The following is a 23,913-nucleotide window of genomic DNA, read 5'->3' as shown; positions in this document are numbered from 1 at the left end:
ACTTTCCAAGTCAGTGCTACACTAAATCGCATAGCAATTTCGGATGTCCTCAATCATGGATCTTACTCCTTGAACTGCAGCAGGCATGTGGCAAGGCTTGGGTTCCACTTAGTAACAACTATTCGTTAAACGCTCAGGTGGTGTCAGATAGAGATACACAGTGAGCTTCACGCTCATATATTTAAGACCATTTCAATAGAGCTACACACTAGCGGATTCACAGATGTTTTTTTCTTCAAGAAAGCAAAGCATTGTGACATTTTGAAGACGGAATCGAGTGAGCAAAGACCTAGAAGGGGCCCGCACATCAGCTTCCCCCGTTTTTGCATTGCAATGATAACTACGGAGTACCTCGCGCTGTATTTCAGGGCAGTTATGTTTACTTATCTCCGTTCATTTTGAGCGCGGCAAATCTTTTATATCAAAGATCTCATCCTATCCTCGGCATCTGTTTGATGTGCTGTTTTTTATCCTGTACACAGAGTAAAAAGCTGGACAGCATTTCCGTAAAACTATCTAGCCATCCAAAGTCACGTCTTATTACAATAATGATATAGCTATCGCATCTATTTTAATCTATAAAGCAATACACATTTTCCACGTCCACAACCACAAACCATCCAATACCACCCAGCCCATTTATCCGACCTCCTCGCACCTAATAAACCTCCAGAACATACCTCAAATCATCCTTCAGCTTCTCAATCTCCTTCCGCGGGTCTACCTTCTTCCCCAACCCCGCCTCCTTCGCCTCTATCGCAATCGCCTCCTCCAACACCGCGGTAACGTCCGGAACCGGCCACGTCGGTCCACACAGGTAAAATGCCCCCTGCTCCCGAATGTACGCCTGGGTAATCTCCGGCAGCGTCTGGCGCATGCGGTCCTGGATGTAGATCTTCTGCGGCTGATCGCGACTGAAGGCGCGGCCGAGCAGCGTGATCACGCCTGCGGCCTGGTACGCCTCCCACTCCTCGCCGTAGCAGTATTCCTCGCGCTGATGGCGCGAGCCCATGTAGAGGAGCACGGAGCCAATATCTTTCCCCTGCGCCTTCTCCATGGCGCGGTGCTGGACGAAGGCGCGGAACGGGGCCAGGCCAGTCCCCAGGCCAGCCATGATGATGGGCTGCGTGGACTTGGGGGGAAGTTTCATCACGCTCGGCTTGACGCTGGCGGTGACTGGGGTGCCGGGCTTGAGATTGCTGAGGTAGTGGGAGGCCTGGCCATAGCGCGTGCGGCCGGCGGAGTCGACCCAATTGACGACGACGATCATGAGAGCCACGGAGGTGGGGGTTACCTGCTGGCAAGAAGCGATGGAGTATTCGCGGCGTTTCATGGGGGAGACTATTCGGAGGAGGTCTGGGAAAGAGGGGTGGGCGGAGGGGAACTCCAAGAGGAGATCGGCGAAGGTGAGGGTGTCTACTTCTGCCCTCTGTTTGAACTCTTCCGCGCCCTCAGCGCCGCCGAGGGAGAGAAGGTGTTTGCGCTCTTTGTCATCCGTGGCGAAAGCAGCGAGAGATTCATAGAAGCGTTTTGGCGGGCGGCCAAAGATGTCGATGTTGTGAATCAGGGCCTGGTAGACGGTCCGGCATTCTAAGATGGATGGGTCTTCGCGGGAGGGGACCTCGGCAATGGCGTCTTGGTCCAAACCGTAGAGCTTGATGAATTGTTCCACGTCCGCAGGGTTATTTTCAGCATGGATACCAAGCGCTTCACCAAGGTCGTACTTGAGGCCGGAGTCTCCCAAGTCAAACTCGATGTGGAAGATGTTACGATCGTAGGTCTTGGGAGTCAGACGTCGATTCTCGCTGACGTGGATCGTGAAGGTCTTAGCTGCAAGGTCGGGGCGCAGTGCGGACGTGGCCCCATAAGCCTCCTTGAAAACTAAAGCTTTCGCCACATCTTGCCAGTCTCTGAGGATTGAGGGCTCCTCGTCATTCGATTTGTTAAATGAAGTAAAACTAGTGGCGTGAACATCAACGGGAAGTTTGGTTGAAGCGCCGTCTGGATCGTTTTCCGCAGATGATGCCCACGAGCCCGGGATCTCAACCGTCCGGAGAACTGTCTCCAGAATTTCTGTTGCTTTGGAGAGTCCTTCTGTGTCTCCCAGCGCCAAAGCTAGCTTCTTAGCTTCAATAACATCGAGACCGGGTAAGGCAACTCGCAAAAAGGCAGCTTTAAAAATGGCAGTTTCAAAATTAGCCTCTTCGGACGGAGGAATGTCCAGGATAAGAAGTGATATTCCACTTTTCGCAATTGCTAATCTGAATGAATGCGGAAGTTTCTTCTCCAAGTCCTCGTCCTTCAACCCTGAAGATTTGACAATGATCTTTCCCGAATCCTTGGTGCTGCTTGGTATGTCTAGCTCAGATAGGAGCTTGATATCGCCCACATAGACAACATCGGCGGAGTCAATCGCAAAAGGTGCATCAATACTTCGAGGACTCTTCCGGATATCAGTACGGGTAATTCCTCCCTGGACAAGATTATCGTAGAATACGTTCGTGGTAACTTTGCAAGTAGAATCCCTTGCAAAGGCCTGACCAAGAGCAATAGCACCTGCGTTTGTTGCAGAGTCGTCTGTGTCCCAGAAGGTATATTGCTGGACGACGGAAGGGGAGAGCAGCTGCAAAGAATTTGCCGAGATGTCCAGGGCATCTTGGCCACCTTGTAATAGTAGCGGTTCATTTGCAATTTTCTGGAAAGCAGCAGCGATGCTCGCAGGGGTCCATGAATGCGAGGGAGCGTATTTAATATCAACACATTGGGGGACAGTATGGAAGCCACTCCCAAAGGTTAACGCAGCCAGGACGTCCTCGTAGAGTGCAGAGTGTACGCCGTCTTCCTGGACGGCCAAATCAGCCTGAACTTGCCCCAGGACCCCGACGACTTTGGTAGTCTTTGGCAGTGCACCCAAGAATGATTCCTCGACAAATGGCCTGTAAACCCTCACATTGACCACGCCAACACGAGCACCACCCTTGGCGAGGGATGCGGCAATCTGAGAAGCCAACGAGGACTCGACGGTGCCAAAGGATACTAGAACGGAGGTTGCCTCCGGGTGTCCACTGTATTCAAAGGGGCTGTAGCTTGTGCCCAATTGGCCATTAAAGGCCTTGAGCAAGCGCAGCAGTTTGCCCTCAGCATCTAAATGATTACGGTCGGGATCCGAAGCCAATTGCTGCAGCACTTTCTGGTGCACAACACTGAGGCCCGACAGATCGAGGACATCAGCAACCTGGGTGATCTCCCTTCCGACTCTTACACCATCGTAGATATGAATAGTCGGCAGCGTACTGGCCAACAGAGTCGAGAAAAGAGCCATATGCTGAGATTCGTGGGCGGAGAAACTCGCAACCAGGCCCAGACCCAATTCCTCCGCAAGAGCCAGGGAGGCAGTGTAGTCGGCAACAAGACCACCAGCCACACCGCCAGTATAGTCCACCGCGGCAACATGAGCAACAACAGGATTGGCAACCGAATAGAGCAACGAGAGCTGCTCCAGAGCCGGTCGCAGGTACTGCAAGGTAGCAGACGAGGCAATGATCGACTGCGGAATGTGCCGCCTTTTCAGGTCAAAGTCCTTGGAGAAGATGTAGCCCAGAGTAATGGCACCAGCACCTACGCGGGTCTGCATTGACTGGACCGCGGTGGGAGAGCCATTGGCGTTGAGCTGAACCTGAGCCGCCCATTGCTTGACGGCGACGTCCAGGTCGAAAGTATCTGGCGAGTAGGTAAAGAGCTTATCAGAGAGGGCGTAGGCGACCTGTTGAATCAGTGTCTGGGCTGTGAGATATATGGGGCCCCTGATATCTGAGAACTCTGGGGGGATGTCAAAGGGTTGCTGCTGCTGTAGTTGGGGATTGTCTATGGCAGCAAACGACGCTCCCGATGCAGGCTCAACAGACCGCATGATTCAACGAAGAAAAGGGAGGAAAAACAGAAAAGAAAAGAAAAAAACAAAGATTTTATTTATTCTGTACGGAGCAGGTATTCAAAGGCATATATTGAACATAGCAAGATCACAATATCACGCAAGCAACCATAGACACAGCAACGGGGGTGCAGCAGAAGAGAGGAAGAATGGCCGCCAACACAAGAAGAAATATTGACCACGCCCGCCCCGAGACGAGAACGAGAACGAGATGAGCTCATCGTCACCATCGGCCTCGCCATCCTCACCGTCCTCGTCGTCCCACCCTAACCCCGTCCGTCCCCCATCCAGGGCCTCTTTTCCTCTTTTCCCCTGTTTCCTGTGTTTCCTCTCCACGAACAAACTGGAGTAGGGCCACGCTAGCCAAAACGGGCGGGCTAGCCCTAAGCCATCGCTCGATCACGCAATTAAGCGCTGATTCAGGCGGAATGGCGTGATTGCCAGCACCCGGCCCGAGGTTATTCCGGCACAGACTTGGCATGGACTTGGCGTGGACTTGGCGTTTGGACGGCCGCCAAGAAAGTTTTCCTGATTGGGATCTCGGGCCGGTGCCACAAGCGGCAAGTGGGCCACATTCCGGGTTCCAATGCCGTTGATCGACCAATCAGTGACCCAGCGCCAGTATCGATCTGGACGTCGAGAACAACTTGAATCAAGCAGAATATGCACAATTGAAAGAGTATTAATTCATATTACTGATAGATATTGCTGGATATTGATATTAGTGTCATATTGCTGAAGCTTTATATCATTGCTGGATGATCATGTCATCAATAGATCTCCATATCGTCAATAGATATCAGGTAGTCAGGTAGATGAGTGAATGAGTGGGAGAGAGTAATTTATATATCCCACTAACATTAGCACAAAATCCTTATATAACAGCTCCCTATTATAATATAATATATTAATTAAGATACATCATCCAAGGCCTTGAGAAGGGGGTGTAGAAGGCTAGAGATTGCTCCTTATGCATGGAATATAGCTAATAAATTTGATGAAGGAGAGCTGCAGGGATGAGGGGTATGAAGCCAATTATAAGAAGCTAGCAGATACAATTATTAATATATATATGATAAGGAAGTGTGAAATGAGAAATAGCTAGTTATTATAACTAAAGGTTTTACTGCAGCTTGTTGTATACTTGAAATTTGTCAAGTGCGTACTACCGACTCACAGCCCTAGTCCTATCCTATATACAGATTATGAATTGACTGAGAAAGGAAAGAAGGAAAAGGAATCAAAAGAAGGGGTCGTACGAAGAGATAGAAGGATCAAAATGGAAAAAGATCAATGGTTGCGCCATACTTCATGAAGCGCGGAGTGGAAGTACCTTGGGGATTACAATTGTGGTGGAATCTCGAGAAAGAAGTTTTTTGTCAGGGCGCGTGGCTATGTGAGCTGGTGAGTTGGTTGGTGGTGTACTGTAAAATAACCACTAAAAGGTGCTAATGCGTCACAAGATTTGATTTTTATCAAGTACCTAAAGAAGTCTTTCTTCTTTGTAGAAAGCTTTATCACTCTGTATCGCTGACATTTTTATTGATTTGATCAAGAGATGTGCGAATAGTGGAGAAGTGGCTCACCCGGTGAAGTGGCTTGCTTGGTGATAGATTATGTTACTTGAAAGAGAGAATTTGCAGAGGTGGCCGTTTAGTGGAAGTGGAGGCCTACCTAGATAGTGATGAATCGAAAATTAAAAGTTACTTCATCACTTCCAAGGAAACTCAAACCTTGTGGTTTCTCAGCAGCGGAAAGCTTTTCTGGTGTTCCAGTGGAAGGAAGATGCAGGGAACAGCATGTGTTTCTTCTGGAAAATTTGTGGAAAAAATTTTTCAATCAAACTTTAGAACATTGAAGCTAAAAGTGGCTTACAGTGAATGAAATTCTACATGAGATGGCACAGCAAGCCATTATCCAGTTGCTCTTCCTGCTCCCGTACTGCATCAGATTGTAATCAAAGAATGATCAATCAACCCACAAAGTTGAACCTGATACGAATATAAAACTCACGGGTGATCAAACAGCATTTAAGTTTCTGTACAGAGTGCAGAGTCACTTTTGTGCGTTTATATGGAACCAGGCACGTGTCATACTCGATGTTCAAAGCTTGGAAAGTTTGAGGCTCAAATTAAATATTGAGATTTCCATTTCCATTTCCATTTCCAGTGTGTATATTTGTTACCATAATCGTATGTACTGTACATGTACATTGAATACTTTACATCCTTCTTGTCAAATTGAAAGTATTTTTACGCGGGTCTGTTATTTTTGTTGGTGACACACTAAATATTTAGCGCCCTGCCTACTAGCCAAAATAGATTTCGCGGGGTGATTAATATATTACTACAGCGTAAGCTGCGCCGGCTTTCCTTGGATCAATATCTCAATACACAAGGAATTTTTGTATAATAGAAAAGCAGAAGTGGGATATATGCATAATAAGCTGTCTATATCAGATGTCTACTGTCTACCTAGCTAGGAATCACATTCTTTCTAAGCCGAATTCTGCACTCTCTCGTCACCGTCATTCTCCCACCTAGTGGCCGGCTTGAACTCAGAATAAGAACCAATGTTGAGGAATGTGTGGAAACTTTCTAAACTCTGAAATGTCCTACCGAGTGCGTTGGCTGGTGCGCGATGTGCGCAGTCCTACCGCTCACCCACTACAGTATGTCCTGCGTTCTGCTTAAAAACTCCGTCAGTTCCCTCGTTTCCTCCAACTCCTTACCACCTCGCAACGTCTCGCAATACTTCCTTCGATCAGCTCCCTTTCGCTATAAACGTCTCTATCGTTTAATACAAGTTTTACCATCGCTTCATACCACGAAAAATTTCGCGTTCGTATAGCCAACCGCAAACTTCAGAAATCTATCCGGAGGTGAGTTCTTCGTAACTGCCCTTTTTTCTCCTCCCTCTCCGCCGTAGTTGTCGTGCTTTTCCTGTAATCTTTTTGTTGTTGGCCATATTGGTAAGTATATCCATCCTCTATCCGTTGCTGACGGCTAGTTTCCAGCGCTGCTTGATACCATGGCTTCAAGTGACCTTACATGGACCTCTGACGTGAACCGCGTCGAGGCTCCCATGACAGCCCGTGCATATATTCTGTGCGCATTCGCGTCTTTTGGAGGTATTCTCTTCGGTTATGACTCCGGTTACATCAACGGAGTCCTCGGCATGTCCTTTTTCAAGCAAGCCTTTGGCCATCCAGTGTCCCTGGCTATTGACCCGACTGGATTCAACATTGCAACCTGGCAAAAGTCTCTTATTGTGTCTGTCCTCTCCCTTGGAACGTTTGTGGGAGCTCTTGTTTCCGGGTCGATAGCTGAGGTCCTCGGTCGCCGCTATACCATTATGCTCTCCAGCTTGTTGTTTTCAGTTGGCGTGGCAATCCAGGTTGGCGCAAGCAAAGTTAATGATCTCGTTGGCGGGCGGCTAGTTGCTGGGCTTGGGGTTGGTGGCATATCTTCTGTCGTGATCCTGTACGTCTCTGAAATTGCTCCTAAGAGGTTTCGAGGTGCCATGGTCTCCGTCTATCAGTGGGCTATCACTATTGGTCTCCTCATCTCCGCCTGTGTCAGCAAAGCAACAGAAAAGCTTGACACATCTGCATCCTACCGCATTCCTATTGCAATCCAGCTTGTTTGGTCCCTTATCCTTGGTCTGGGCCTCTACTTTCTCCCAGAATCCCCGCGTTACTATGTTAAAAAAAATAGGCTGGACGCAGCTGCCGGTTCTCTCTCTCGCATCCGTGGACAACATGTCGACTCAGACTACGTGAAAACAGAGCTAGCTGAAATTATCGCCAACTTCGAATACGAGTCTAGAGTCAGGAGCACCAGTTGGCTCGACTGTTTCAAAGGTGGTCTTTCTCCCAGTGGAAATCTCCGTCGCGTAATCCTGGGCACTGCGTTACAGATGTTCCAGCAGCTAACTGGAGTTAACTTTATTTTCTGTAAGTTTTACGTCCCTGTTATGCTATCAATGAATCTGAACAGAAATGCTGACACATCTTCCCAATTACAGACTACGGTATGCCCTCTAAACCAATGGAGAGCTGGAAAAAGCTCGCATGATAAACTAACAGTCTCTGACAGGAACCACCTTCTTCCAGCAAAGCGGGCTGCAAAACCCCTTCTTGATTTCCATCATCACCAACGTTGTCAATGTTGCATCCACCCCGGCCTCTTTTTACATTATCGAACGCTTCGGCCGTCGAAGTCTCCTTATCTACGGAGCAATGGCCATGCTTGTTTGTGAATTCATCATTGCCGCTGTTGGGACTGCTCTCCCAGGCTCGAACGCAGCTTCCATGTGCCTGATCGTTTTCGTCTGCCTCTACATCTGCGGATTTGCTTCCACCTGGGGACCAGGAGCGTGGGTGTTAATCGGAGAGATATTCCCTCTTCCCATCCGCGCACGAGGCGTCGCTCTTTCCACTGCATCTAACTGGCTTTGGAACTATGTAAGTGCCATTTTAATCATTTCATCCTCTCCCCCATCCAACCGTTTCTCCCTACGTAAAACACACACCGCAGCCGCACACATAAAACGACCAAAGTAAAACTAACCCTAAACACTCAGATCCTCGCCCTTATCACTCCCTATCTCGTCGACTCTGAGAAGGCAAATCTGGGCTCCAAAGTCTTCTTCATCTGGGGCACAACCTGCACTCTCTCCATGCTCTTTTCCTATTTCTTCGTCTACGAGACAAAGGGGTTGTCACTCGAGCAAGTTGATCGCCTGTTCGACGAGAGCAGCCCCAAGAAAAGCAGCAAGTGGGAACCCCACGAAACTTTTGCTACCCGCATGGGTTTGGCTTCACCTGAAGCTGTAGTCCGAGAAGAGTCAATGACTAAGGTTGAGACTAGCACTGTTTAGGTCTATTCAGCTATAAAAGAAAAGAACAGAAAAGAGAAGAGAAGAGAAGAGAAGAGAAGAGAAGACAGAAAGAAACTCCACACCTGTCTAATCGATTTTGTTTGTTTTTTTTTTAATTTCTGCTTTTCTGCTACTTTACTTTTTCACCCTTTTCACATTTCTATTTTTGTTATTTTCTTTTATATTTGCTTTATGTCATTCTATTGCTGCTACTTTTCCCTCCCCACTTCCTCCTAAATTGATAAATTGGAAGTGACACACCAGATTGATATGAATTTGTTCGGCTTCCTGTTTTTGTCAACGTCCAGTTCTTGTGCCTATATTTTCTGCTCTGGTTTTATTCGGGCTCCCTTTCCTTAATCCTATTCCTGTTCCTTATCACGATTCATATTGCCCATCGATCCTGATCTTATCTGTCTCAGTTATCGGTGGTGCGCCCCAAAAGCAAGTCCATTTTTTGTATGCTTGTACGCACACACGAATGTACGCATGTACGCATGTTCTCTCTTTTGTTTTACAGGTTGCGATCTATTGTGGCCATTACCCATCCTCTTTTATACTTATGCAACACGTCTCTTGCTTCCCTGTCTCTACAAGCCCATTGGAAGGGCAGGGGCTGGGACAAGAGAGAATGGTTGAAAGTATGCGAGATCCACAGCCGTTATTTGTATTTATATTTTGTTTGCCTTTTGCTTGATCCTAACCTGATATTATTAAATGGTGTGGTTGTTTGACGAAGAAATATGTATTTTAGTCTAGATATCAACGAAAACCCAAAAAAAGGCAAAAAGAAAAAAAAGAAAAAAATATAAATAACATTTTGTTATTTATGATACTTTCCGGTGTGATTACACCAGCAGCCATGGTGACCTTAGCATACGCAGTAGATGTAATGGACTTTTTAAGAAGTTGAGCCGTTTTTTTTTTTTTTTTTTTTTTTTAAAAAAAAAAGTAAAAAAAAAAAAAAAAAAAAAAAAACGAACAAAAATCTGTATTCCGTCGCCAGCGATATCTAAACGATTCTATATTATCCAGCCCACGATGTTTCTCTATAAATACAACAATAACTAAACCGCCCAGCAAATATCCCATCCCAGCTACACCCTACCTCACCTCAACGCTCCCTCCTGCTCTCCCTTCACGTTCCGCGCTCTCCACCAACCCAACGCAAACATCATGGACATCATCCCCAGCCCGCCAAGTCATCAGCAAAACCCCTTGCCTGTCCAAAATCTCCTTCGCCCGTGCCCAGCGTCGCTTCCACATGTCTTCGCGCTTATTGAACGTCATTGGCGCTGCTGCGGCCCCGGGACCAGGTGTAACTGAAGAGGAGGATGTCGACGAGTTTGGGTATGGGGAAGGGGAGGACGACGGTTGGGATAGTTGTGAGGGTATATTGGTGGTTGAGCGTGCAAGACGCGGCGGGGTGGTTGATACGGTGGAGGAAGACGGGGGTTGGGAGAGCGTTGTGTTACTCATTCGCAGATCCTGAGCGGCGCCCGAGGGATTCTGGGCGGTTCGGTTCATTGATGAGGTTTGTTTTATAAGGGATTGGGTTGTACTGCGCCGGGGTGGGGGGACTGGTGGGGGTGGCTCTTTGGTTGTTGGACGTGAGGATGAGGTTTGATGAGTTGACGAAGGCGTGTGGGTGGCGGCGGCGGTGGTGGGAATACTCTCCCATTGCGGTCGTGCTGACGGGAGCTGGTCGTGCATATTTGCAGCCTTATCTGGGACAGTAGATTTGTAGCTCTCCTCGTTTCTATTATTACTATCATTATTGACCGGGGGTTCGTTGGTTGAGAAACGGCTAATCACTTGCGGGCCAATATGAGCTAGCGTTTGTGTTGAACGGATGGGCAGAGTAGGGCGTTCAGCTTGTCCCTGCGGTTGTGAAGAGGATAACCTTGTGGGCTTTGCTGGGAGGGGTGGCGCTGGCTTCCGTCGAATGCTGGACGACACTGTGTCCACATTGCTGTCTCTATATCCTTCGACAGCCCCACTACGAAGAACAGCTGGTTTGGAAGGCCTTATGGGAGGTATTTGCCGACTTTCAGATGTACCATTAGAAGGCTCCTTGTTATCCATCCATGAAAGCTCTTCTCCAGCACTTAAATCAACATCACCCGAAGCTTTCTGACTAGGATAGTTGCGGGGTGGCAAAATGGGTGGGAGCGTTTCCTGATCTCCCAAACGTTCTGGAGGGGGAGGCCCATGTGTGGGAGTTCGAGTCGGCGGCCTTTCAAATTGGGTAACCGATGTATCGAAAAATTTATGGGACGGAGACGTTGTCACATCTCTAATGAATATCGCGAGTATTCTACCTGGATTAGCAAGTGCTAATTCTGTGTAGACTTCCAGGTCTGCCTCTCCACTATCGCCTACAAGGATGAACCTGCGGTTGGGAAAGTCAAGCATGATGCTTTCTAATATCGGCCTCTTTTTCTCCGCTGCAGGTTCGAAGATACCTTGAAGCATCCCTGAGTACTGTTTCAAATGAAACGATCCGGGTGGTAGACCGGCCACCCTAAAAAATTTCTGAAGTAAGGGATACAGTTGCCATGGGGAATTCGAAACGTAATGAATCTTCACACCCATCTCAGTTAATTTTGAATACCATTCTTTCACACCCAGCACGGTAAGGTCTTCAAGGTTGCGAACGAATGTATTTCGGAAGATCTCTCTCGTGCCGCTTGCGATTGCGGAGTGCTTAATGGTATCATCAATGTCACTGATCAAACTAATTCCCGTTGGTTCGGTGATCGTAATCTCTTCCGAAGCGGATAAATTCTCTGAAGCTAGCACCCTGATGTGGGTGGGGACAAAATCGAGGGCGGCACGAACCGAGAAGTGGCCTCCATCATTCGTCGAAACCGTCCTTGACTGGCTGTTCTTTTGGTCATAAAAGAAAACCGTAATGGGAATGCTGACAGTAGGATGTGCCAAAAAAGGTTGAAGCCGTTCCAGAAGCCTGGCGTTCGCAGCGGCTATCTCCTCTGGACTGTTATAAGATGAACTTTGATCACCCTCGGGTCTGGAAAATATCCCTTCCAGTCTAGCATTAGCCCGCCACTCAGGGTCCGCGTTACTCTCGGCCAAATGAATAATAGATTGCTCTTGTTTATCGACAACTGCTTCCTCATTCAAGGAAGCCGACGATGGCCTGTTCTCTGTAGACACTGTATGTGGAGCCGGTATCCCACTCAGCCGTCGAGCAAGGGCAATCAGAATACGATTTTTCCGACTCATTGGCTCAATGTGAGGCGTATATATCCACCCTCTCACATCGACATCCACAATCGCATTATCATGCTCATATCTCTCCCACTCCGTTCTCCAAAACTCCATATTCCCCATCGACTGCGGATCATCAGGGTAAGTCTGCGATTCCAGCGCCAATTCCCTATAATCCACCTTAGGCTCCTTCCTCACATGTCTCTTCGCGTAACTGGGGAATAAAACCATTTCCTCATCCGCAAGTCTCGTTGTCCCGAGCTCTGGGAACCCACCTGGAGTGTCGCATATATCGTAATCATAATCCTGGGTCTTTTGCGCCCACTGAGCTGAATAGGCCTGCCGCAGCTCGTTCGCCGCTTTCAAATACCCATAAACTTTCCTCCTGCGTGTTCCCCGCTCGCGACCGCCACCATCTTGTCCGGATCCATAATCATATACTGGGCCCACGTCATTTGTAGAATCTGTCCCGTACCGGCCCAAAGACCCTGACTGAGATGTTTTCATCTGGCCAGAACTTCCTGCATCTTTCAAGCGCCTGTCAACGGCGCCTAGTACAGAGCTACGTCTCTGATAATTAAATGTGAAGTGAGACTGGCTCGCGGTTGTCCCTCTAATTCTATGCGGAAACTTGAGACCTTTCCTACTCCTTGCTTTGGAAAACAAATACGATAGCAATCCAGTCTTCCTTCTATTGTCTGCAGTAATAGCAACAGGGACAGATGCACAGTGGTACCTGGATTGACGGGGATGTGGTCGATTTTTCGCACGCTGCCTGTCGACAATTGCCCGATAGATGCGTAAATGTGTCTGCTGTCGGAAGGCCGGGAGGATATCGTGGCGAAAGTCTGTGAATCTGGTTCGAAGACGTTGGCGAGTGTGCGGGAGGATAAAGCGGAGGTAGTTAAGAGTGGTGCGGAGTCGGAGGACAGGGTTGAGGGAGCGAGGTGGCGGACGGGTAGAAGGTGGGCGAGCCAGCGCGTGGGTACGTTTCGAGGAAGTGTTTGGAGTTAATAAGGATTAATTTCGATGCTTGTAAGTACTTGGTGACGTGCGCTGTTGGATATTGGATATTGGATATTGGATGTTGGATGTTGGATGTTGGATGTTGGATGTTGGATGGTTTGGTTACTATGTATTTATTCAGCGGCGCTGGGGCGCTCTGGCCTTCGCAAATGACAAGGGAAATTCTTTAAAGCTGAGCGGAGTAAAATTAGAAATAACCAGATAAGTTATAAAAATAGAAAAACTATATGGAACTGATCCGACGCCTTGCAATGTCCCAACGAGAGTTTTTCCGGCCGAAAATATATGCGGACGATTGCCTTGGTTGTCTCCAAACCTGATCGGAGCTGCTGGTCCCTACTATCTCCACAAGCAAATGGCTTTGGAAAAGCTTCGTCTGCGGATATTTGTGCACTGTTTTGGAGCCTTTTTCTCCTTATAGCCGTGGGTAGTTTGCATTTTCACCTGGTTAACTGACCAGTGCATCCATGAGGTGGGAATCACAGAACATATTCCCTAATACCATTCATCGGATTTTCCCTTTGGAGAATCGAGGCGAATTCAATGGGCTTATGAGACATGGTGAGGATGAAGTCAACCGTAAGGTCCTTGGATTTCTTTGGGATGATCGGTGGCCGGATTGAAATCATTACCGCCAACAGAGCATAGCACAGCATGAACAACACTGCTTAGGAGTTGGATTGGTTACAGGTACCACCGCTCAGAATGGTCGTATAGAAAGCTGTCGCATTGTTCACAAAATCGCGGTGGCTGGCCTACGAACCTACGATAGAATGCCTACAAGAATACCAGTACGGCTGGCGATAAAGTCAATTATATATCTAGCACAGTTTGGCTTGCAGACTTAGCTTCTGATTTTAGCCCTCGTGGCCGTCTTGACAATGCGACCGCGACGAGTCGTTAGAAGATAGACGCTTAGATAGAGGAATAAGCTTTGATAATATGGAGTGCACAGACGGATATAGGGTATGAAATGGAGGAATGGAGTTGATAAACTAGGGTGGGCGGGTAGGAATGAGAAGGAGAGGGCACGGCGGGGCAGGGTTGGGATCTATATTAACGAGATAGGAATAGAGACCTCTCCTGCGTACTCAAAAATTTGTATTATTTTTATACAATACTACCTTCTTTGCCTCCGGATATACTCCGTTTAACGCCTTCCATTTCGCCATTGGCCTTGATGTTCAAGTCCCTTCTTTATTACTACACTACTCCCAACGCCCCAACGCAAGAATAGAACCCATCCGCGGAATCCAAGATGTCAGGCAGAGACCTCTTCCGCATAATTTACCTTCCTCCCCCTAGTTCTTCCCGAAACACGGGTAGCCGGAGCCTCCTTTTCCGTAGCAGCCGGGCCAGCAGCGATTTCATTCTGGTTGCTACCGCTACCGCTACCGCTAGAGGATAACGTAGCCATCTTTCCAGGCCTCGGCCGTTTCGACGCTGCGAGTTTCCCTGCGATGGACTTTGCAGCCGCCGCAGCATCTTTATTTTTGCTCGGTCTTCCCCTTTTCCGCGGCGTCGTCGGGGTCGAAGTAAGCAGTGCGCTGGTGCCGCTACTACTTTGAGCCACGATAGTCTCCGCAATATCAGCTTTGGACGCACGCTTGACCGGCTGCAACCACTGGTCCATGCCGGGAGGCCAGTAGACACGGCCTTCTGGTCCACCCATGCCAACTTCTTCTTCCGGAATGAGCGTCGAGGTGGTGTCGTCGCTATCACCAACATCATTGTTATGATCTGATGCAACAGGATCTTGCTGCTTAGAGGGCGACGAGGACGACTTCTTCACTGTTGTTGTCGCCTTTTTCGTCTTCTTCTTACTGCACCCCCGAAATTTATTATCATCGGAGCGCGTGAAGGGTATAATGTCGTTAATTTTCTCAAAGCCCGGAAGTTTATAAGTCCTCATAAGTTCAAAGACAGCTTGTTCTTTATCCTTAGCCTCAATCATGAGATCCATAGTGGGATCGCAAGGGGGTAGCATCTGGACGCGCGAGCTATGTTTTCGTCGCTGCTTTTTTGTTAGAGCGGACGGCGTTTGCTCCGAATAATGCATTTTCTGCGTGATTCCCTTTCTGGCCCAAGTAGCGGCGATGCGGTCGTAGAGGGTCATGATATCCAGGGTCCCCTCGCGGACCTTGTCTGCAGCGAAGTTGATATTGTGATGGTGGTAGTCGAGCACAAGAGGGATATTCAGCTCCTCGCAGATGGGCAACAGGTCGTGCACAGTCCAGCTCACATCGTCGTTCTCCAAAACGAGGCGATTCTTGATATCACCCGATAGCGTCCTGTAAGTCTTCCGGAAACGATCAAGGGTAGCTTGCTTGTCGCCAAAGACACCGCCCATATGTAAAATCATCACGGCATCCCGGTCCTGCTGAGGTGGCAGTTTCAATAACCGTAACATTTCAGCATGATATTCAAGATCTCGGACGGAGTTTTCGGTAACACTTGGTCGCGGCGAAGACAATTGCGTAAACTTTTTTTTTTTTTCAACAATCAATGTCAATACACTTTGAGAAGAAAGAACATGTGGGGAACAGAGATATCGCACCTGACCCGGATGAACAGTCAACCGGTGGCCCAACTCGGCCGCAATTCTCCCCGCCTCCGCTAGGACATCAGATGCGAAAGGCTCCAATCTATACCCATGCTCCACATGACTTGCGAAGGGAAACATCTCGCTCGAAAGCCGCATAAATTTAATCCCATAGCGCTCATTCCAGCGGAGCATTTTCACAATATCGCGTGCATTCGCGAGACCCAGTGACTGCACATATGCTAGCCCGCGCTCGATATCAGGCGGTTGCTGGAGATCGGGGCGGTTTTTGGTCCGGTGGGCCGGCTGGGTGGGGTCTTGGAGCGGATGGCGGTTTTCGAGGATTGAGGAGATGCGACAGGTGCGAGCGCAGAAGACGGGCGGGTTGGAGGTGCGCAAGTATGTGTTTAGGCAGGCCTGGGATTGGCTCTAAACTAAGTAGCTTTTTCTTTATATAATTAAAAGAAAATATATGGTTAACTTACATATCCCAATCGGCCTCTCCATGGAAGGGGTAGGTAGTTGCTGTTAACCGGCGGTGGTCGCGATGCCGCCTCCTTGATGTCCTTTATGTCAACGGGGATATCGACATCAGCTTCTGGGTCGAGGACTCCAGCAAGTGGTGTTTCGATATCAAATGGTGCATTGGAGAGTGACGAGTATGCCAGAGTCTCTTCAATGGTATCAAGCGGGACTTGAGAAGCTGGTGCTGGTTGCGCAATCCCGGCTGTGCGACTCGTCGTATGTAGCATAGAAGAGTTCATTCCCGGCGCAGTAACCATCAAGGCGGCTGAGTTTTTGCGCAAATTTGGTGTGCGTGACACATAGTGAAAAGTCTGCGATGATTGCACTGGGAGGCCATTTATGGTTGGTTGCAAGAGGGCTTGTTTTGCGCTATGTCGGCAGGGAGAAGCAGGCAGGGGGAGCCGCCCAATGAGGACGGTAATCTTAATCGCATACTTTGAATGCAGGACAACAGGCCCTGACATCATACAAGGATGAATGGTACTTGACGTCACGTCGTGGGCATGTTCGTCGCATGTTGACGTCGGATTTGCCCCAGAGTGGGTGATGTGGGAGGTTTAAAAGCGCCAAATCGCGAGATAAGGTTGCGGCGGGTTGGCGCCAGCCCGGCAATAGACGCGCCAACCGACCACGAGATTTAGATAGGCAAAGGTGGATTCCGCGATACACCTAGTTCAAGTCTGTGGAATACATAGAGTAATCTGATACAGCAGCCTATTCGATTGGAAATTGATGTGGGGAATTAAGATGTACCGAACAGTGGGCTCTAAGGCACTGTCAAGATGATTTCGTATGCTATGTATGTATCCTCATCACCATACTGCTCAATGTGCTTCTCCTTAGTGCGATTTACGTTGAAGCATCCTAGTCCGTAAATGATTTCCCTATCGTGGCAAAATTCAGGCGTTCTTCCAGTGTGGCCGGCCATAAACATTACTAGCTGCCATCGCACGGTACGATTGAAGATGTGGGAAGTTCACAGCAACCATTTGAACAAGCCGAATACCGAGTATAAATGAAATGAATGTTACGTTCTTTACTCGTCTAAGAGTGTTCCCTATCCCGATGGACCAAGTTTATCCATCTGCCCCTTCCATCCCCTTCCTGTGTCAAATAGACCTGCAACCACAGTGCATCCCCGGCCTCAACGGTACACGTCGCCAGCATTCCCTCAGGAAAACCCCGAGGCTAGCGCATCAAGCGATATCCTGAGAAGCAACAAACGGGATCAACCAGCCCGTCTGTTTTGCGGATGCGGATGTAACTCTGGTTCCAAAGCCGACGAAAACTGACGCATGTCAAGTTCAAAACCGACCCGGGACATATTGTCGAACGGTGTCACTGCTTTTTCACTTCCTCGCCAGGCCGTTGTTCATTTGGAGCAGTGCAGTATTGTCCCAAACTAGCCAGAGGCCTTCGAGCTGTTCAATAAAAGGAAAATATTCGTAGTTCAACCACTGCACCCGTTTGTAGATTTCCTTCCTCTCTCTCTATTTTCTTTTCTGGTTTCTTTTCCGCACAAGGTTAGACCTGACATCAGTAGTCAGATTGACCAAGGGCGGGTAGATCCGTCCGGGCGTCAAGTGCGGGTATTCGGGTGGAGGATCCATGATGTCCCGGCTTTGTTGAAAACATTGTTCATCGCCGAAATGTCTACACAGGGGAAAGCCTTATCGAAAATAGATGAATTCCATCGCTACTTGTCACTGAAAACATCAATGATATTCTCATTTGATCTAACAGTCGGGAAGTCTTGGGATGGAAAAAAGGTATCGTGAATGAAACTCTGCACGTAGTTAGCATAAGAGCGCATTAAAATGTAAAGTCTGCATTGGCCCGATGTACGCGTAGTAGAGAGTTTAATGATGGCTGTTTCGATAATGATGCGCAAGGATATATAAATAGCTCTATGTCTCATATTCCTTCCGAAAAATCGGAAATTTGCTATAAGCGCGTTCAGAAGCACCAGCGCCAGCACCAGCAAGCATTGCTTGTTGTCTGATCGTCATTTCCCGGTCTCATTATTTTACCTCCCCGGCAAAAACGAGTTTCAGCATTGCTGTTCTCCCTTCCCTTTGCTTGAGCTTTGTCGGGCTTATTTGTGTTGGCGCGGCATTTTTTGTCCGTCATTTTGATTGTCATTGTTGGCTGGGAAGGGTTCGGAAATCCAAAACTTCTTTCCTCAATTCCGTTTAACCGAATATATTTGCGCACAATAATAACTCGAAGTCTACGCAATTTTAGCTCTTTAATTCTGATCCATATAGTTAATCAACCCGATTTCTCAGCCAGTCAGAGATGCAGTGGCACTGGCAGCCTTGCAGGTATGTATGTATGTCCGGTACATATTGGAGGTTCTATGCTGTAGAAGACGAGGTGGACACAAAGAGCCGAGTCAGCATAAAAGCCCCCGTTTATTGGGTAGAGAACGTCCCACGCAGGAAGCGGGATCCTGTAGACCGTAGAGGCAGGCCAGAACTTCTGGATGATTAATTGTCTTGTGGAGAGGAGCCATTCGACGGGTGTGGCCGTGCGTGCTGTATACATATCGAGAACCAGGGATAAGAAATGGATGCGTATGCATACTAGTAATCCATGATGGGTAAGTTCCTGCTGGCCGTGGTGCCTCATAAATGTGCCAGACCAACTTATTGCAAACAAGGAGTACTAGTATACGCAAGCAGACGGGGAGTGAAGCAGCAATATGAAGCTGATCATCGTCAAAAGATCAGGATGGATAACGATCACAGGATCCATGGATAAGGACCAGCATCAGGTGACTGCCGGGGGATCTGATCTTACCATACATTACACGATGCGGCCAGCCAATCGATGCGGCCAACACCAACCTGCCGCCCAGGCCTGTACCGATGGGTTACCTGGGCGTTACCGTACCGCTGTGTCAGCCGCGGGTCTTATTAATAACTATTGCTCTCCTCGCCGAACCAACATCCTCCTTTTGTCCTGGAGACCTGTTGGAGACAAGCAAGGCAACCCTCTCGCCCGTCCCGTTCTTGGTCTGCTGCTCATCCGCGTGCGTCCCTTGTCGCGCTTTCATGGCTGGCCACCGGACGTGATCATCTTGCATGCCAGTTGGTTTGGTTGGTGGCCCTCTCCTCGAGTCTCACTCAACACCACTCCCTCTCTGTGGTCTTCCTCCTCTTACCCTCATCCTCGCCTCCCATCTGCTTCAGGACACTATCTTGAATACCCAGCAGGCTGCTGGCAAATACCGAAGACGTAGACTTGAAAAACTCCAAACGGGCGAATGTTTGAGGATCGTGGTCGTTGTTGAGATTTTGCCGTTTAATTCGTGGTGCCCGATCCCACTAGCCGGTCTTCCCTTATTTACATCGAGCATGCATTCGTGGTGTGCAACTTTTGGCTCACGGCGATCCTCCTAATCACCGGTTGCTTCGTCTCGCTCGTTATATTTCCCCCTCAAAGTATCATGTCTTCTTCTCTGCTGGCCCCAGAGGACATCATGCTTCCTCCCAGTCCTCCGGAGTATGCAGATGAATACGCGGAAGAGCCCACTACGACCTGCACAGTTCCGTCAACATTCAAAAGCAGAGAAACAGGAGCGGATGTCCGTAACGGTGCTACCACAGCCGCTCCCGCGAAGATGACGCACTTGATAATGCAGCCAACTCTAAATCTAATCCCTAAACCCTACTCCTCCCTCAGCAAAACACACCTTCGCTCCCGGTCTCTGGCGAGTCCAGCAGCTCCATCTATGGCCAGAGCTCACTCCTCGCCCGGACCGGACTCGCGTGGTCGATATGCATTTACTGGAAACCCTGGGGGGTCCCCCAGTCTTCACGACTCGTCGTTGAGACGTCAAAGTCCTCTCCGCGTTTCGGTGGAAGACAGTCTATACCCAAGCATCAGCACGCGACATATATCGGAACCCATAGCTGAACATCCAGAGCTTCAGGACACCCCTAGATCGAGAAAGGTGCAATTGGATGTGTCCTCCCACTCGCCGTTATCGCCTGGCACTCTCGGGACCTTTCCCCGCACAACTCGCCGACGGCCATCGTCACCCCTCTACCCAAGCAACAGCAGTCCCATCTCTGCCCAAGCGTCGCCAATAGTGTTTCCTGCGAAATTCAACGAATCTTACCCATCCTACTCCTTCTCCTCCACTTCCTCAATGCCGTCAACACCATCGAGTATACGCTCGCGCAGCCCCAGTATATCATCTCTGGAGACCATCCCAGATATCCCCGACGCAGAAGCCGCAGCCATCGAAGCCGATCAAATTGCCATGCTGAAAGCTGCAGCAGATCGAGCCGACGAAGCAGCCGCCGCCAACAAGGATTTCAATCGACGGCGAAGCGCTATTGATGTTTCTGGCTCGTCGAGTCCGTTGGGTAATTCGCGATTTGGGGGACTAGGTTCCTACGGTGGTACTAGGGCAGATAAGCGAAAACGCTGGAGTGTGTGCGGGGCGGAGGGGAGGCAAGATCTGGATCTTGAAACGATTTGGGAGGATTGAAGGAGTGATTGGTGATAAATAGCCCGTTCGCTACGTAGTTGCTCCAATACCCCATTAAGCATTCCTCATGCGAGCACCATACAGTTTCTCCGTCTCATTTTTCCTTCTCTACATTTCCCCTCATCTTCTTCGATTGTTATCAGGCTGTTCATTTACATTTTTGTAACAATACCACTCTGTCCAATTTTTGCAGTCATGCTTTACCTCATCATGGAAACCAGTTCACTTGGCGTTGGTTGAGCAGGACTTGCGATACCCTGTTCTGTTTTCTCTCTCTTTCTTATTTCTCGATGTGAATTCTTCCGCTCTATAAGCCCAATGCCACATATATCAACACATTTCCTGTCTTACGTGACCGCTGAACTTAAATTTCCGGAAGACGGGGATCCCGCCATTCATTCAACCATCTACGACATCTTACCTCTCATACGAAACCCAGAGTTCGATTTTACCATTTCCTCTTTTCCAATCCAATCTCTGCTTTTCCCGGGGGTTCAGTCGGCCGGGCGTATGGTGTCTTTCAAGTTCTTTGCGGTCCTATTTATTAACTGTTCTTTTTTTTATTTAATGTTTTTTTCTTATTGCGAAATATGAATCTGAAGACGAGATTCGGCGTTTAGCTACCCGAGTAACTTTCTTTTCTCATTCTTTTTTACCGTCAAGTACAGAATTACGAGACTTACATCTATCTCTCTCTATCTAGCTTCATGCATTATCTCAGATTTTCACAAAGGGTTGCCGACCTACCTCCAGAACTATACATGTCTTAGCGACGCACCAGCCGAAGACGAGTAAAGAAAGATAAGATACGAATTACAATTCGTAGGGCAACCGCGGTAGGATGTTGCTATTTAAATTGCTAACCCTCGTGCCAATGAGGGCGAAGAAGAAGTTTTCAAAGCTCTCTTAAAAATGCGTAAAAAAATATGTATAGTTAGTTAGTTAGTCCGGTCTCTATCCAATAGCCAGAGATATATGGATCTGTATATGTATCGCCCATGACTCCATGAGTAATTAATTAATTATATGAGAAAGAAAGAAAACAAACATGCGGAAAAGGAAAATACACCTAACCCATCGATCTCATCCCCCGGGTAATTCGCCATTATACAAACTTGGACATAATCCACACTCAAAAATAAAATTCATCCATTCATACGCAATCCGTTCCTCCAGGGCCCCGCTCCCCGCGTGTCCCAACACTACTACTAGTAGTAATAGTAGTAGTAGAAGTAGTAGTAGTAGCACCAGTACCAGTACCGGCCGCACCAGCCAAGAACTCACAAATGCGTCCGGCAACCGCTTCCCCACTCCAATACGCCCCCGACGTGGTCCCCAGCCCCACAAACGGCGCCGTATGCTCGCCCGCAAACCACACCCCGCGCTCGACACCCATGCCCTCGCGCATGACCTCGATGTCGCGATCACCCGCCTCCAGCCCGACCTGGAAATTCGAGTAGCTGCCGTTCCCCGCCCAGGGGTCGCGTTGCCACTGCGTGGCGAGGATGGCGGTTGGGCGGCAATTCGGCGACGATGGGTCGTACCCTGGGAGGCGGGAATAGAAGGGGTGCAGGAACGTGTTGATGGTGTCGTGGTATTCCTTTGAGGAGGGGGGAAGGGCGTGGATTTGGGAAATGAGGTCGGTGGCGGAGGGGCCGTACAGGTAGAAGAGGAGGGTTGGGTGGGCGCAGGGGCCCGGGAGGGCGGAGAGGGAGACGCACTGTTGGTTCCAGAAGGGGGTGGTTGGGTGGTTGGTGTAGGAGGGCGTGAGGAATTCGGTGAACGTGGAGACTTCAGGAGGTGAGGTTTGGGAATTTTGCTGGAGGTCAGAAAGAGGGTGTTTTGTGCTGGTGCTGTGCCCTGTGTTTGGTGCTTGCTCCCAGAAGGCGGAGGGAAAGTGGATGTAGACCTTTTCTAGTTGGCCGTATGAAATGTTGTCGATGGCTTTGGAGAGATGGGTTGGCAGGGATGGCTGGAAGGTAGTTTTGTTTTGTTTTAGCCAGCCTAGGGGAAATGTGGTGACCAACTCATCGAATAGATATTGGGACCCTGTTGAGGCTGTAACTCTGACTTGATGGTTCGTTCCGGAAACTCGGGGGTTTGCTTCGATTTTGATAACTGGTTCATTCAGGTGGATTTCAGCTCGTTTGAGGGCGGCTGCGGCGACTGAGTCGACGATTTTCTTATATGTGGATGCCACGAAAAGATTGTCTGGGAGACGGAGTCAGCTCGAACGTTTTGGCAGGATATAGGGGTATTGGTAGGGGGTGAGGGACATACCCCCATCTAAACACTCTTCTAGAAAAAAGAACCTCAAGCTTTGCCGATCAATGGGAGATCCAATGTATGAACCCCATATTTTTGACAATTCAATGCACTTTTCCTTCTCAACCTCGGAAAACTCGGCCTTTCCCAACTGCTCCTTGATAAAATCGAAGAGGCTTTTGCCCGGAGGGATTCTGTCTTTGTTAAGACGGCTATATTCAAACGCGTCATCTATCGTCGTCCATATGAAGTCTGAAATCCTTCCAACCAAACCCTCGTCAAGAGGCTCTCCAGACGTATCAATAACATTCTGCAAACCGCCCCATGCATGGGTAATAGTTTTTGAGCCGTTACTGAGATCCAGGATGGGATTGTTCTGTGCCCCATGTATCCAGTTCGGGCCTCTGTAGCCATACGTTAGTTTAATTGGTTAATATTGCAAGAAACAAACACTGCTTTCACTCTTACACATCTACCTTAAACCCGCCAACGTCGCTTTGGCATACCTAGTAAATAAATAGAAGATCAGACAGTAGTACATCAGCAATCCCAGCTGTGAAATCAGGAAGAAATGGAAAATATGAAAAAAATATGAAAAATATTTTCATACGCGACCGCCAATTCGATCCCTAGCTTCAAGGATTGTTACTCGAAAGCCACGATCAAGTAAAACATCCGCACACCTCAAGCCCGCTAGGCCGGCACCGACTATTCCCACGTGTGGGGTCCTGTGCATGGTGGAGGGGCCGGTGAAACCTGTTCTATGTTTAAGCCGACCGGTTGTCGAGTGCAGGCTAGGGAAGACCGGAAGATCCAAGGCTAGAGGCGATATCTGGAGCCATTTTGAGGATTTTGCTAGGCCGTTAGCTCTGCATTCCATGGTAGTAGGAGTAGTAACTTGTGAGTACAGGATCAGGAGCAATAAGGTGAATAATATATCAGAATGGGCATGTGTTGGAGAGCCAGCCCCCGTCTGCAAACGGCGTGACAGGATCTTTCAAACGCAAGAGG

At 48.7% G+C, this 23,913-nt stretch overlaps 6 protein-coding genes across 6 annotated transcripts; 2 read left to right on the top strand and 4 right to left on the bottom strand.

Moving 5' to 3' along the window:
- Positions 1-639: 639 nt before the first annotated feature.
- On the bottom strand, positions 640-3,910 carry HCBG_03010 (sulfite reductase flavoprotein component; the record flags this gene model as incomplete). Its single annotated transcript, XM_045430059.1, has 2 exons — positions 640-658; positions 681-3,910. The coding sequence occupies 2 exons, from the start codon at positions 3,908-3,910 to the stop codon at positions 640-642; spliced, it is 3,249 nt and encodes a 1,082-aa protein (XP_045289954.1).
- Positions 3,911-6,961: 3,051 nt separating this feature from the next.
- HCBG_03009 (MSTA protein) lies at positions 6,962-8,812 on the top strand (the record flags this gene model as incomplete). The annotated part of the gene is made up of 3 exons (XM_045430058.1): positions 6,962-7,963; positions 8,046-8,396; positions 8,516-8,812. The coding sequence occupies 3 exons, from the start codon at positions 6,962-6,964 to the stop codon at positions 8,810-8,812; spliced, it is 1,650 nt and encodes a 549-aa protein (XP_045289953.1).
- Positions 8,813-9,916: 1,104 nt separating this feature from the next.
- Positions 9,917-12,550, bottom strand: HCBG_03008 (actin patch protein; the record flags this gene model as incomplete). Its single annotated transcript, XM_045430057.1, has 1 exon — positions 9,917-12,550. The coding sequence occupies one exon, from the start codon at positions 12,548-12,550 to the stop codon at positions 9,917-9,919; it is 2,634 nt and encodes an 877-aa protein (XP_045289952.1).
- A 1,577-nt stretch (positions 12,551-14,127) lies between these two features.
- Positions 14,128-17,070, bottom strand: HCBG_03007 (UV-damage endonuclease; the record flags this gene model as incomplete). The annotated part of the gene is made up of 5 exons (XM_045430056.1): positions 14,128-15,551; positions 15,627-16,028; positions 16,097-16,593; positions 16,631-16,805; positions 16,912-17,070. The coding sequence occupies 5 exons, from the start codon at positions 17,068-17,070 to the stop codon at positions 14,331-14,333; spliced, it is 2,454 nt and encodes an 817-aa protein (XP_045289951.1).
- A 2,517-nt stretch (positions 17,071-19,587) lies between these two features.
- HCBG_03006 (uncharacterized protein) lies at positions 19,588-20,850 on the top strand (the record flags this gene model as incomplete). The annotated part of the gene is made up of 1 exon (XM_045430055.1): positions 19,588-20,850. One exon carries the CDS (start codon positions 19,588-19,590, stop codon positions 20,635-20,637), a length of 1,050 nt encoding a protein of 349 aa, XP_045289950.1.
- A 940-nt stretch (positions 20,851-21,790) lies between these two features.
- Positions 21,791-23,638, bottom strand: HCBG_03005 (uncharacterized protein; the record flags this gene model as incomplete). Its single annotated transcript, XM_045430054.1, has 4 exons — positions 21,791-22,848; positions 22,918-23,306; positions 23,371-23,408; positions 23,513-23,638. 4 exons carry the CDS (start codon positions 23,636-23,638, stop codon positions 21,791-21,793), a joined length of 1,611 nt encoding a protein of 536 aa, XP_045289949.1.
- Between the last annotated feature and the right edge of the window lie 275 nt (positions 23,639-23,913).

Source organism: Histoplasma capsulatum, assembly GCF_000150115.1.
Source record: "Histoplasma capsulatum G186AR genomic scaffold supercont2.3, whole genome shotgun sequence".
Classification (NCBI taxonomy): domain Eukaryota; kingdom Fungi; phylum Ascomycota; class Eurotiomycetes; order Onygenales; family Ajellomycetaceae; genus Histoplasma; species Histoplasma capsulatum.
The sequence above is the reverse complement of the archived record's forward strand: the minus strand, read 5'-3'. Positions and strand labels throughout refer to the sequence as shown.